The sequence below is a fragment of the Eleginops maclovinus genome, chromosome 4, assembly GCF_036324505.1.
Source record: "Eleginops maclovinus isolate JMC-PN-2008 ecotype Puerto Natales chromosome 4, JC_Emac_rtc_rv5, whole genome shotgun sequence".
Classification (NCBI taxonomy): domain Eukaryota; kingdom Metazoa; phylum Chordata; class Actinopteri; order Perciformes; family Eleginopidae; genus Eleginops; species Eleginops maclovinus.
In genome coordinates this window covers 4548310-4561579 of record NC_086352.1, presented here as the reverse complement: position 1 = coordinate 4561579, position 13270 = coordinate 4548310, and the positions used below count along the sequence as shown (strand labels likewise).

General features: G+C 50.9%; 1 protein-coding gene across 1 annotated transcript in view; it reads left to right on the top strand.

Moving 5' to 3' along the window:
• The first annotated feature begins 93 nt into the window (after window positions 1–93).
• plekhg4 (pleckstrin homology domain containing, family G (with RhoGef domain) member 4) overlaps window positions 94–13270 on the top strand; it is a 28649-nt gene continuing 15472 nt past the window's right edge. Inside the window, 12 exon segments of the mRNA XM_063882300.1 lie at window positions 94–709; window positions 1698–1817; window positions 1979–2102; window positions 3403–3496; window positions 4209–4295; window positions 4598–4708; window positions 4877–4975; window positions 5122–5406; window positions 5593–5715; window positions 5922–6143; window positions 10239–10922; window positions 10925–11271. Coding sequence (XP_063738370.1) covers window positions 94–709; window positions 1698–1817; window positions 1979–2102; window positions 3403–3496; window positions 4209–4295; window positions 4598–4708; window positions 4877–4975; window positions 5122–5406; window positions 5593–5715; window positions 5922–6143; window positions 10239–10922; window positions 10925–11271 — 2912 coding nt within the window.

Sequence of the window (13270 nt, the reverse complement as noted above, 5' to 3'; positions counted from 1 at the left end):
AGCTCACACACTGAGTTGTGCTCCCGGCTCCTCAAGGATGTCTTTCTCACACCGCCCTCCTCCTTCTCCTGCAGCTTGACGTCACAGGAGCCAATGGGAGGTGAGGACTCTTATTCTGAAAATCACTTGGTACAAACACTTCCAACAGGAGGTGCCTGTCTGAAGATAAACACTGAAACTGAGACGGAGGAAGACGAGGAGCTGATGGAGAACCATGAAATGTTAGCTGATGATGGTGAGGGAGAGGAAGAGGAGGAAGGTTTACTGAATGAAAGTGAAGAGACAGAGGAAGAGTTATATGATATGGAGGGTATGCAGGAGGTAGAAGAGGAGGTGAAGGGAGAAGAGGAGGAAGAGGAGGTGAAGGTAGAAGAGGAGGAGGAGGTGGAGGTAGAGGAGGAGGTTCTGGTTACAGTTATGCTGCACAGTCAAAAAGGAAAGGATGAAGAGAGAGGAGGTGAACAAACCCACAAACACAAGGAAGCTGACTCTGAGGACTCTTATTCTGAAAAAAAGGCACAACACACACCCTCTGAAGAGTCCAAAACACAGCACCCTGAGGACTCTTATTCTGAAAATAAGGCACAACACACACACTCTGAAGAGTCCAACACACAGGAGGAGCCTGAAGATAGACAGGAAGTGAAGGAAGAGGAGGATGAAGAGGAGGAGGATGGTGGAAGAAGGGCTGCAGAGCTTCAGACAGAAGGTACACAAACGTTTCTCCTCCATTTCTGTTTTCTTCTTTTTTCATCCCCAAAAACATCCCCATTCATCACCTCCTCATGCTCCTCTGATTGGCAGACTTGGTTCTCTTCCTCTCCCTCCCTTTTAACCTCCCCCCTCCAGCACTTCCTGTTAGTGTCAGGTGTTCACCTCTTATCCTGTGATGTAAGAACTGGAGATAATGTACCGCTAAGCTAACTGGGTTCGTTCAGTTTGGACCTGGACTCATGACGATGTTTACCTGGTTACTGGGAACCAGAGTTTTTATTGGTCCCTTTTCCCACTTCCTGTTCAAACTAAAAGGTCTTAATTCTCCTGGTGTAGCACGATGAATTACATTTGGGATCAGACATAGGATTCAAGATGAGAAGAAGTTAAGATTCAGATTCAGCTCTGCCCAAACTTGAAAACGGCTTGTTCAACACAAATGATGCAAGGGGACAACTCTGTTCCGTTCTGGTGATTTGTTTTCTTTCAGATTGATGGCACAAAGAGTAATTCCAGAGGAAGGATAGGTTGATAACCTTTAAGAACCAAAAGGGCAAATTACATTCCACATCAGTACGCATCAATCCTGACCATTAAACTAAACATCTCATTTAAATTCAACACAGATCAAACTCAAACAGAAAACAGCAAACAAATGATTCTCTCAAACTAAATATTTGAAGTCCATACCAGTTGCGTCTGTGGTTGAACATGAGCTGTCAGTAGGCTGAGGAGACCGAGCAAAGAGGGCTCGCCAAGCTAACTCCAAACATGTTATACTCATGCTTGATTAGAGGTGCGCAGGTGAAATCGGTCCCTCCAGAAACATGGGTTGCATCCTGTCTGTTGGGTGTCTGGGTGAGCTCTCTCTGCCCCCTTCAGGCCTGGAGTTCCTCCACAGATGCTGGTCCTATGCTCACAGTTGTTTGACGCCACAGTTATGTTTGTCTTTCATAAACCTGATTATCACCCTCTCTCCACAGACATCACTAGTCCCAGTCCAACAGAACCAGCTGCAGCCTCAGTCCCAGTGCAGTCCCCCAAGTCCTCCCAGTGCAGCTTCTACGGCGAGCTGCTCAGGTCTGCAGCGGTCTGTCTACCAGGTGAGAGAAACCTCCAGAACCAGGTTCAGACCCAGCAGCCGTCCCAATGTCAGGCCTCCCTGAGCCTCTGTGTTCTGATCGTGTTCTGAGTGTGAAATTAAAAACCAGAACCGAGTTAACATGTTACAATGTGTTCCCTGAATGCATCATGTTGTGTTCAGGTTCCAGGGACCGCAGTGGGCGTGCTCTGCTGACGGTGTGCACCCTGAACCCCGTCTGGACCCTCCCCCACTGTGAGACCAGGGGTCTGCTGCAGCTGCTGCTGTACTACACCTCCATCCTCAGGTAACCCCCCCCCTACACCTCCACCCTCAGGTAACCCCCCCCCTACACTTCCATCCTCAGGTAACCCCCCCCCTACACCTCCACCCTCAGGTAAACTCCCCTACACCTCCATCCTCAGGTAACCCCCCCCTACACTTCCACCCTCAGGAACCCCCCCAACACCACCACCCTCAGATAACCACCCCCCTACACCTCCATCCTCAGGAACCCCCCCCTACACCACCACCCTCGGATAACCCCCCCCCTACACCTCCATCCTCAGGAACCCCCCCAACACCACCACCCTCAGATAACCCCCCCCCTACACCTCCATCCTCAGGAAGCCCCCTACACCACCACCCTCGGATAACCCCCCCCCCTACACCTCCATCCTCAGGTAACCCCCCCTACACCTCCACCCTCAGGTAAACTCCCCTACACCTCCATCCTCAGGTAACCCCCCCAACACCACCACCCTCAGGTAACACTCCCCCCCCCCCACACCTCCATCCTCAGGTAACCCCCCCAATACCTCCACCCTCAGGAACCCCCCCCACACCTCCACCCTCAGGTAACCCCCCCTACACCTCCACCCTCAGGTAACCCCCCCCTACACCTCCATCCTCAGGTAACCCCCCCAATACCTCCACCCTCAGGAACCCCCCCTACACCTCCACCCTCAGGTAACCCCCCCAACACCTCCACCCTCAGGTAACTCCTCCTACACCTCCACCCTCAGGAACCCCCCCCAACACGTCCACCCTCAGGAACCCCCCCCCCCCCTACACCTACACCCTCAGGTAACCCCCGTACACCTACACCCTCAGGTAACCCCCCCCTACACCTCCACCCTCAGGTAACCCCCCCCTACACCTCCATCCTCAGGTAACCCCCCCAATACCTCCACCCTCAGGAACCCCCCCTACACCTCCACCCTCAGGTAACCCCCCCAACACCTCCACCCTCAGGTAACTCCTCCTACACCTCCACCCTCAGGAACCCCCCCCAACACGTCCACCCTCAGGAACCCCCCCCCCCTACACCTACACCCTCAGGTAACCCCCGTACACCTACACCCTCAGGTAACCCCCCCCCCTACACCTACACCCTCAGGTAACCCCTGTATGCGTACACCCTCAGGTAACCCCCCCCCTACACCTACACCCTCAGGTAACCCCCCCCTACACTTCCACCCTCAGGTAACCCCCCCCCTACACTTCCACCCTCAGGTAACCCCCCCATACACTTCCACTGTCAGGTAACCCCCCCCCCCCTCCCCTCACTGAGCACTCCCCTATGACATCACTTCCTCTCTGAACAGGAAGGAGGTGCCAGCGTTGGGGCTGACGGTGCTAGTTGACGCCCGCGGAGCTGCTCCTGCCCCCCCCCTGTTCTCTGCTCTGAGGTCACTGCAGGTCAGACAGGCACACACACACACACACACACACACACACACACACATACACATACACATACACACACACTTTAATGTCTGTATCTTCTCATGTTTTATTTGTTACACTGCTGCAGACAGGTGAGGCCTTCAGTGTCATGTGATCCCCACCCTGTGTTCTGATTGGTCCCTCACGCTGTGTTTTTTTCTCAAATATCAATTTCATACTGTTTCTTCAAAATCATCACTTTTTTCCTTAAAGTTCTGACTTGATTTAAAATGTTCTGGATTTTTTCTAAATGTCGACTTTAAAAAAATGTCCAACTATCTTCTCATTATTCTAACTCGGTCGCTCACCCTGTGCGCTGATTGGTCCCTCACCCTGTGCTCTGATTGGTCCCTCACCCTGTGCTCTGATTGGTCCCTCACCCTGTGCTCTGATTAGTCCCTCACCCGGTGCTCTGATTGGTCCCTCACCCTGTGCGCTGATTGGGCCCTCACCCTGTGCTCTGATTGGTCCCTCACCCTGTGCTCTGATTAGTCCCTCACCCGGTGCTCTGATTAGTCCCTCACCCGGTGCTCTGATTGGTTCCTCACCCAGTGCTCTGATTAGTCCCTCACCCTGTGCTCTGATTGGTCCCTCACCCTGTGCTCTGATTGGTCCCTCACCCTGTGCTCTGATTGGTCCCTCACCCTGTGCTCTGATTGGTCCCTCACCCTGATCTCTGTGTCAGGATAAAGAACCAGGATCAGTTCACTCTGTGCTGCTGCTGGTTCACAAGGACTCTGCCCTGCAGCTGCACACACCTGCAGACACACAGGTAACACACACACACACACACACATACACACACACACACACACACACACACACACACACACACACACACACACACACACACACACACACACACACACTCACGGACAGCATTTATATTTAAAGAGACAGGATGCTCCCTCCTGAAGTTACCCAAGCTTTTAGATGTGTAGACTTTTTCAGTGATTGTGTGTGTGTGTGTGTGTGTGTGTGTGTGTGTGTGTGTGTGTGTGTGTGTGTGTGTGTGTGTGTGTGTGTGTGTGTGTGTGTGTGTGTGTGTGTGTGTGTGTGTGTATGTGTGTGTAGGTGCTGCTCTCTCTGAAGGCTCTTCAGAAGCAGGTGGATCTGCAGCAGCTTCCTGCAGAGCTCGGAGGATCCTTCAGGTTCACACACAGCAGCTGGCTCTGCTTCAGATTGGTCAGTACACACACACACACAGACACATGTAACTGGCCTCTGATTGGACGGTCAGGTGTGTAGTTAACCTTTCTGTGGAGCATAATGGAGGGAATGACTCCTGTGTATTTGTGTGTAGGTTGTTTTATTTGCTGTGTGTGTGTGTATGTGTGTGTGTGTGTGTCTTAGAGAGTGGAGCAGCTGAGGCGTCAGTGTTCAGACGTCATCGAGCTGCTGCAGGAGACCATCGAGGTCCTGCAGGGTACCCCCCTGCCTGCTGCAGCCCCGGTGAGTCTGCTGTCGGACCTCAAAGGGCTCTGCAGACAGAGGTCACTGAGAGCTCTGAGAGGAGGTCCCACAGAAACACGTCACTAAAGGTTCGGAACTTTAGCCTCATGATTACACTGTTGACCCCCCCCCGGTGTGTCTCCCAGGATGCTGAGCGGCTGCTGTCCAGCTTCCAGGAAGTGATGTGCGGCGTACTGCGGGATGGGCGGGTGGTGCAGCTGCAGCAGGAGGGGGGGGCGTCTCTGTCGCTGCTGAGGGAGGGGGTGAGGGAGGGTGTGAGAGGGGGGGAGAAGGAGGAGGTGCAGGAGGTGCAGGCTCTGTACGATCAGGTGGACGAGCTGCTGCACCGCCTCGTCACGCTGTCCAACCGCCGGACCCACCAGCTCTCATCCGTACTGAGGCTCAGGGCGCTGGAGGCCAGCTTCGCTCAGGTCAGCTCTGACATTATTATTATATATATTAATAATAATGCACTTATAGTATTATTTTCAAATCTCATGAATTAATGTTGTATTATTTTAGTTGTTTTATTATTGTTGATGTTGATGAGCTTGTTGTTATTTATTCTGCACATTATCCTTACATCCTCTCCTGCTTCCTGCTGGTGGTGCGTTCAGGTGCAGACGTGGCTGCAGGACATCGGGGAGCCTCGTCTGAAGAGTCTGAGTGAAGCTGAGGATTCTCTGGAGCTGCTTAGGAAGAAGCGGGAAGAGTTCAAAGAGTTCCACACCACTGCATATGTACGACCCACACACACACACACACTCACACACACACACACACACACACACACACACACACACACACACACACACACACACACACACACACACACACACACACACACACACACACACACACACACACACACACACACATACACACACACACACACACACACACACACATTGAACCCTCTTGATTGACCCGTTTCTCCCTCCTGCAGGAGTGGGGGAGTCTAGGCTCCTCTCTGCTTGCTCAGGTGGAGCGCTGGGTGGAGGAGTGGTCAGCTGATCAGGGGTCAGCTGATCAGTGGTCAGCTGACCTGCAGCAGTGTGAGGTCAGAGTTCAGAGGTTCTGGTCTGAGCTGCAGGATTTCTCTGAGCGGGTCAGAACCACGGGACAGAACCTGGAGCGAGCCAAACGCCTCTACAGCTTGCTGGACCAGGTACTGACCTGTGATCTCAGTATGAAGTGTCTGTACTGGGTCTCTTCTCACCCTCTTTCTGAAACCAGAACAACTGGTTTTCATTTTCCGAAAAAGAAGCTGGTCTTTTCAGATTTCTGAGGTTTTCAGAAAAGAAATCAGAACTTTTAGATTTTCAGAAAGTCTCAAATCTGGATGTGATTTCAAGAACAAGTCTGAATTTAAAGGGGTCTGATCATGCTGCTCTTCAGGTCCATATATGTGTGTCGTTGCTCCACTGGGACATGTTTGCATGCTTCAATGTTGAAACAGCGCTTTATTTTCCTCACACTGCCTGTGCATAAATGACCACTTTTCACTCCGTCTGAAAACGCTCTGAAGAGCTCATGCCCCCACCTTTGCAAAAGCGCACTCTGCTCTGATTGGTTAGCTGGCCACTCTGCTTAGAGATTTGTCAAATGCCCCGCCCCTAAAAAAACTGCTTGTTGTGTTAACTTGTATTTTCCCTCCTTGTGTTTAACCTTTGACCCTGGGAACGCACGTGTTTAGCATGCGCAATTTTTCATGTCTCTCTCTCTCTCTCTCTCTCTCTCGGTGTGTTGTAACAGAGATGGGAGCATGTGAGTTGTTCTGTACAGCAAGGGAATAAAGACGGTAAAGATATATAAACGTAATGTTTATTGCGTCAGTTGTGCCGTACCAGTTTATTACAAATAAGCACTGATGGATTATCAGCAATCATCTCACAGTGACACAGAGACGTTGACCTTCAGCAGAGACGTTGACCTTCAACGTGACCTTCAGCAGAGACGTTGACCTTCAGCAGAGACGTTGACCTTCAACGTGACCTTCAGCAGAGACGTTGACCTTCAGCAGAGACGTTGACCTTCAGAGTGTTTTTATGACCTTGAACACATCTTTTACTCTCAGACAGAAAGACTGCTCATAGCTATGGCTCTGTGAAGGGAAGCAGGTTTCCTGCTCTTTCTTGGCTGCTGGTTCAGTGAGTTCTGGTCGTACAGGGATGAGACGTATACCAATGGATCTGTGGAATCTCAGGCTTCATATCATATGTGGTTTGTGCAGAGAGCATGAAGTAAAAAAAAGGCCGTAGCTCACTCTGTGCTATGTAGCGTTAGCTCGTTTTCGTCCAGTGCTGAGTTAGACGCTTGGTGGAATTATGTTTTGTTTTGGTAAACATGGTTACTATGGTCTGGTAGCTGAGCTTCCTCCCGTTCAGTGGGTATGCCACATTAATAGGTTGTGAAATGTGAACACGTCCTGAGACGCTGTTTCTTACAGGTTGCTGCGTCTGGGCTTAAGAGGTTACCGTGTGATGAAAAACCATCTCTGTATTTCTGTACAGTTCAGGTAAAGGTAGTGTGCATACAGCCTGAAAGCTCGGTAGCGTAGCGTTGATAGCGTTAGCTTGCATCTTCCCCGAAGGTAGTAGTGTGCTTCCGGCTCAACTCCCACAACAGCTCATCAATTCAGGGAAATGTGGAGAACACAACCATCATTTGGGTTTCTGCTCTGGGGGAATAGTGGTATAAATAAACGCAAGGTTTGGTTCGCAGCGAAAGTGGCAGCGTCTCCTCACCATGGCTCCTCCGCTTGGGTCGGCTTTACGGAGCGGCTCGCGCTGCTATTGGCTGAGTTCAGTTCCGTATCACAGTGAGGTCAGTGTGATACGGAACTGAACCAGGAAGTAAAAAAAGGAATCCCATCGAGACGTTTCAGGCAGGGGGGAGGGATATGGGAGAGAATCTCCCTCTGGCCTGAACTTTGGGATTTTAGCTTTTGCAGACATATTACACACACACATAAATAACCCACTACAGGAAAGGGAGAACCCCCAAAAGCATAACATGGGACCTTTTAAGAAAAAGTCAGACTTCTGAGATTTTCAGAAAAAAAGTATGCATTTTTTTATTTTCAGAAACAAGTCAGATTTTTAGATGGGATTTTCAAAAAGTCCACATTTTTGGAACACACACACACACACACGCACACACACACACACACACACACACACACACACACACACACACACACACACACAGCACTCAGCAGGCTGTATCTCCTCTCTTGTCAGGACTTTTGTTTAAACAGGAAACGTGCATGTGAAGCTCCTCAGTCTGTGTGTGTGTGTGTGTCTGTGTGTAGTCCAGGTATCACTCCGGTGCCAAGTTTTCCCTCTTTCCTCTCACTCCTTTCACAAAGTCTTTGTTGCCGTGACGACCCCCCCTCCCTGGGACCGCCCATCTGCCATTGAATGTGTGAATGAAGGGGGGGCGGAGTGTGTGTGTGTGTGTGTGTGGTCGGTGCCGCTCTCTCTCAGTCAGGCTGCAGCACTCCGACTGAACACACCGAGGTACGCTTCACTTTACTACACACACACACACACACACACACACACACACACACACACACACACACACACACTCACACTCACACTCACACACACACTTCTGATGTGTGTGAGTCTTCAACATGGTGTGTGTGTGTGTGTGCGTGCGTGCATAACAGATCTTTGTGGTGTTCTGTCCTGATGTGGACTCTCTGATGTGCTGCTGGTCTGGTCTCCTCCTCATGAGCTTCCAGTAGTTATCAGAGCCTCAGGATCAGCTGTTCAGTCTGCAGGGGGGGCTCCAGCAGTCTGAGGATTCTGGGAGTATTTCCTCCTTCTGAAGTCAAATCTGAGTGATAGTGAGGAAACAGAGAGAGCTCCTCCAGCAGAGTCCTCCCCCCCTCCTCTGTGGTTGGAGTCCTGCAGGGTGACCCCCCCCACATGTTGTTTGCCTCATCCTGCTTGAAGTGGATCTGTTCTGGTTTCACTGTGTTGAAGCTCCGTGTGATAAATATTCCAACCAACGTCCTTTCGTCTGCAGGACAGTGGTTGGGGGGGGGGGCTTTATGTTTGTAACTATCACACACTCACTCTACAGCCCTCAGACTCCTACCACACGCGTGTGCAGTTTGTGAGTTTTCCAGAATCCCAAATTCCCAAAAACGCGTTCAGAGGGTCAATAATACAAATAATCCGACCATTTCCCATGATGCACCTGGACACAGTAAACACACTCACCTCTACACACCAAACATCCATTTGAATATGTGTGTGTGAAACAAACATTGTGTGTGTGTGTGTTTGTGTGTGTGTGTGTGTGTGTGTGTGTGTGTGTGTGTGTGTGTGTGTGTGTGTGTGTGTGTGTGTGAACTGAGCAGCTGGACATCAGGACACATCAGACACTTCATCAGTTTAAGGAGCACTCAGCTGACACACACACACACACACACACACACACACACACACATACAGTTGACCCGCTGGCCTACTGTAGTGTGTGTGTGTGTGTGTGTGTGTGTGGTCCATATGGCCTATTGTCAGTCAGCTGACCTCCTGTCTCAGTAATTGGATACCAAACTGATTCCCTAACTCTGATTTATTTAATAGTCTCCAGCTGATCTGTAATCTGACACTGTGAGACCCCCCCCCCCTCTTTAGATGATCAAAAGTTTAGGGTGAATATATTTGAATAAAGTGTCAGATTTAATACCATGCTGAGCGCCCCCTGCTGGGGTGTGTTTGTGTGTGTGTGTGTGTGTGTGTGTGTGTGTGTGTGTGTGTGTGTGTGTGTGTGTGTGTGTGTGTGTGTGTGTGTGTGTGTGTAGTGGTGAGGTAATGTGCTGGTTGTGTGTGAGGAGGCCTCCTCTCTTTTATTGACACACTCTCCTCCCCCAGCAGCAGCCTGCTACAAAAAGGATGTCGGCTCCTTTGTGGCAGACACACACACACACACACACACACACACACACACACACACACACACACACACACACACACTTCAAAGGCTGTCTCTGTATTGAACCTTGCAGACAGACATTCAGCAGGACAAGGAGAGAAGTAAAAGAACAAAATATATCTTAACTTTATAAAAGTAAAATGTTATTCAGCAAATATTTATTCTAGTTATTTCTATTTCTCTTGTTTTTCATGAGGAGGAATGTCTCTTGTTTCACATTGAACTCCACAGGATACCTTAATACCTGCAGGTCTGAACTGTGTCATGATGTCTCTTAAACACACACACACTCTCTTCCCTCCCCCCCCAGGCGTATGGCTGGGCGTTGCAGGGAATGCGCCACCTAGCGGGGGTCAGCATGGAGGACTGCACGCTTCCCGAGAAATGCCAGGCTGTGATTAGCTGCCTGGAAGAGTACCGCCTCCAGCACCCGCCCATCCCCGACGCTCTTTTCCAGGAGCTGAGGGCAGAGGCCGGGGAGCTGCGGGGGGGGCGGGGCCTCCAGCAGTGGAGCTTCGCCTGGTCCAAATGTCAGGAGACCAAGGAGGTGTTCGACAGGAAGCTGGATGCGGCCCTCAGGACCAGAGACTCGGCCCACAGGAAGGAATCTGACTCCGCCCATGCCCACAACAGCAAGGAGTCTGACACCGCCCTTACAAGGACCTCAGACCCCGCCCACAGGAGGGACTCTGACTCTGCCCTTATAAGGACCTCAGACCCCACCCACAGGAGGGACTCTGCCCTTATAAGGACCTCAGACCCCGCCCACAAGCAGAAGTCAGACTCCGCCCACAGCCGTAGCTCTGCCCCCTTTAGGAGGACTCTGTCAGCACTGTGGGGGTTCCAGGAGAAGACGGAGGACAGCGTCTCCTCACCCTCCCTCTCCTCCTCTTCTTCCTCCCTCCTCGCCTCTTCCTCACCTCGTAACTCCTCCTCCTCCTCCCTGCTCACTGCCACCTCCTCCCCCCTCCCCCCCCCAGAACACCCCCCTCCTTCAGCGTTTGTTTCGCAGCTCCTCCTCTGAGGATCCGGCTGCCCCCCCCCACCTCTTGTCCCTCCTCTTCCTCCTTCTTCTCCAGGAGGCAGCACTTGAGGAAGACTCAGAGCTTTGACTGCCCCCCCACCCCCGAGGCGCAGTGGTCCGGTCCGGTGCCTCGCTCTGTGAATGACCCGGTGAGGAGAGGGAACACTGGGGTGTTCATCAGAGGTCTGGAGGTCAGCAGCCCGGAGGCCTCCGCCCGCACGCTCTGCCCCAGGACCAGTGCTCTTAGCTGGGCAGGACCCCAAACCCCGCAGACCCCCAGGACCACCAGCCCGGCAGCAGAGTCCAGACCCAGGGGCAGGTAAGAGCAGAGGTGCATTGTGGGATGTGTTTCAGTCAGAGCAGAGGTGCATTATGGGATGTGTTTCAGTCAGAGCAGAGGTGCATTATGGGATGTGTTGCAGTCAGAGCAGAGGTGCATTATGGGATGTGTTTCAGTGAGAGCAGTTTCAGTGAGACCAGAGGTGCATTATGGGATGTGTTGCAGTAAGAGCAGAGGTGCATTATGGGATGTGTTGCAGTAAGAGCAGAGGTGCATTATGGGATGTGTTGCAGTAAGAGCAGAGGTGCATTATGGGATGTGTTGCAGTAAGAGCAGAGGTGCATTATGGGATATGTTTCAGTGAGAGCAGAGGTGCATTATGGGATGTGTTTCAGTGAGAGCAGAGGTGCATTATGGGATGTGTTGCAGTGAGAGCAGAGGTGCATTATGGGATGTGTTTCAGTGAGAGCAGAGGTGCATTATGGGATGTGTTTCAGTGAGAGCAGAGGTGCATTATGGGATGTGTTGCAGTAAGAGCAGAGGTGCATTATGGGATGTGTTGCAGTAAGAGCAGAGGTGCATTATGGGATATGTTTCAGTGAGAGCAGAGGTGCATTATGGGATTTGTTTCAGTGAGAGCAGAGGTGCATTATGGGATGTGTTTCAGTAAGAGCAGAGGTGCATTATGGGATGTGTTTCAGTGATAGCAGAAGTGCATTATGGGATGTGTTTCAGTGAGAGCAGAGGTGCATTATGGGATGTGTTTCAGTAAGAGCAGAGGTGCATTATGGGATGTGTTTCAGTGAGAGCAGAGGTGCATTATGGGATGTGTTTCAGTGAGAGCAGAGGTGCATTATGGGATGTGTTTCAGTAAGAGCAGAGGTGCATTATGGGATGTGTTTCAGTAAGAGCAGAGGTGCATTATGGGATGTGTTTCAGTGAGAGCAGAGGTGCATTATGGGATGTGTTTCAGTGAGAGCAGAGGTGCATTATGGGATGTGTTTCAGTGAGAGCAGAGGTGCATTGTGGGATGTGTTTCAGTGAGAGCAGAGGTGCATTGTGGGATGTGTTTCAGTGAGAGCAGAGGTGCATTATGGGATGTGTTTCAGTGAGAGCAGAGGTGCATTATGGGATGTGTTGCAGTAAGAGCAGAGGTGCATTATGGGATGTGTTTCAGTGAGAGCAGAGGTGCATTATGGGATGTGTTTCAGTGAGAGCAGTTTCAGTGAGACCAGAGGTGCATTATGGGATGTGTTTCAGTGAGAGCAGAGGTGCATTGTGGGATGTGTTGCAGTAAGAGCAGAGGTGCATTATGGGATGTGTTGCAGTAAGAGCAGAGGTGCATTATGGGATGTGTTGCAGTGAGAGCAGAGGTGCATTATGGGATGTGTTTCAGTGAGAGCAGAGGTGCATTATGGGATGTGTTGCAATAAGAGCAGAGGTGCATTATGGGATGTGTTGCAATAACAGCAGAGGTGCATTATGGGATGTGTTTCAGTGAAAGCAGAGGTGCATTATGGGATGTGTTTCAGTGAGAGCAGAGGTGCATTATGGGATGTGTTGCAGTGAGAGCAGAGGTGCATTATGGGATGTGTTTCAGTGAGAGCAGAGGTGCATTATGGGATGTGTTTCAGTGAAAGCAGAGGTGCATTATGGGATGTGTTTCAGTGAGAGCAGAGGTGCATTATGGGATGTGTTGCAGTAAGAGCAGAGGTGCATTATGGGATGTGTTTCAGTGAGAGCAGAGGTGCATTATGGGATGTGTTTCAGTGAGAGCAGAGGTGCATTATGGGATGTGTTTCAGTGAAAGCAGAGGTGCATTATGGGATGTGTTGCAGTGAGAGCAGAGGTGCATTATGGGATGTGTTGCAGTGAGAGCAGAGGTGCATTATGGGATGTGTTTCAGTGAGAGCAGAGGTGCATTATGGGATGTGTTGCAGTGAGAGCAGAGTTGCATTATGGGATGTGTTTCAGTGAAAGCAGAGGTGCATTATGGGATGTGTTTCAGTGAGAGCAGAGGTGCATTATGGGATGTGTT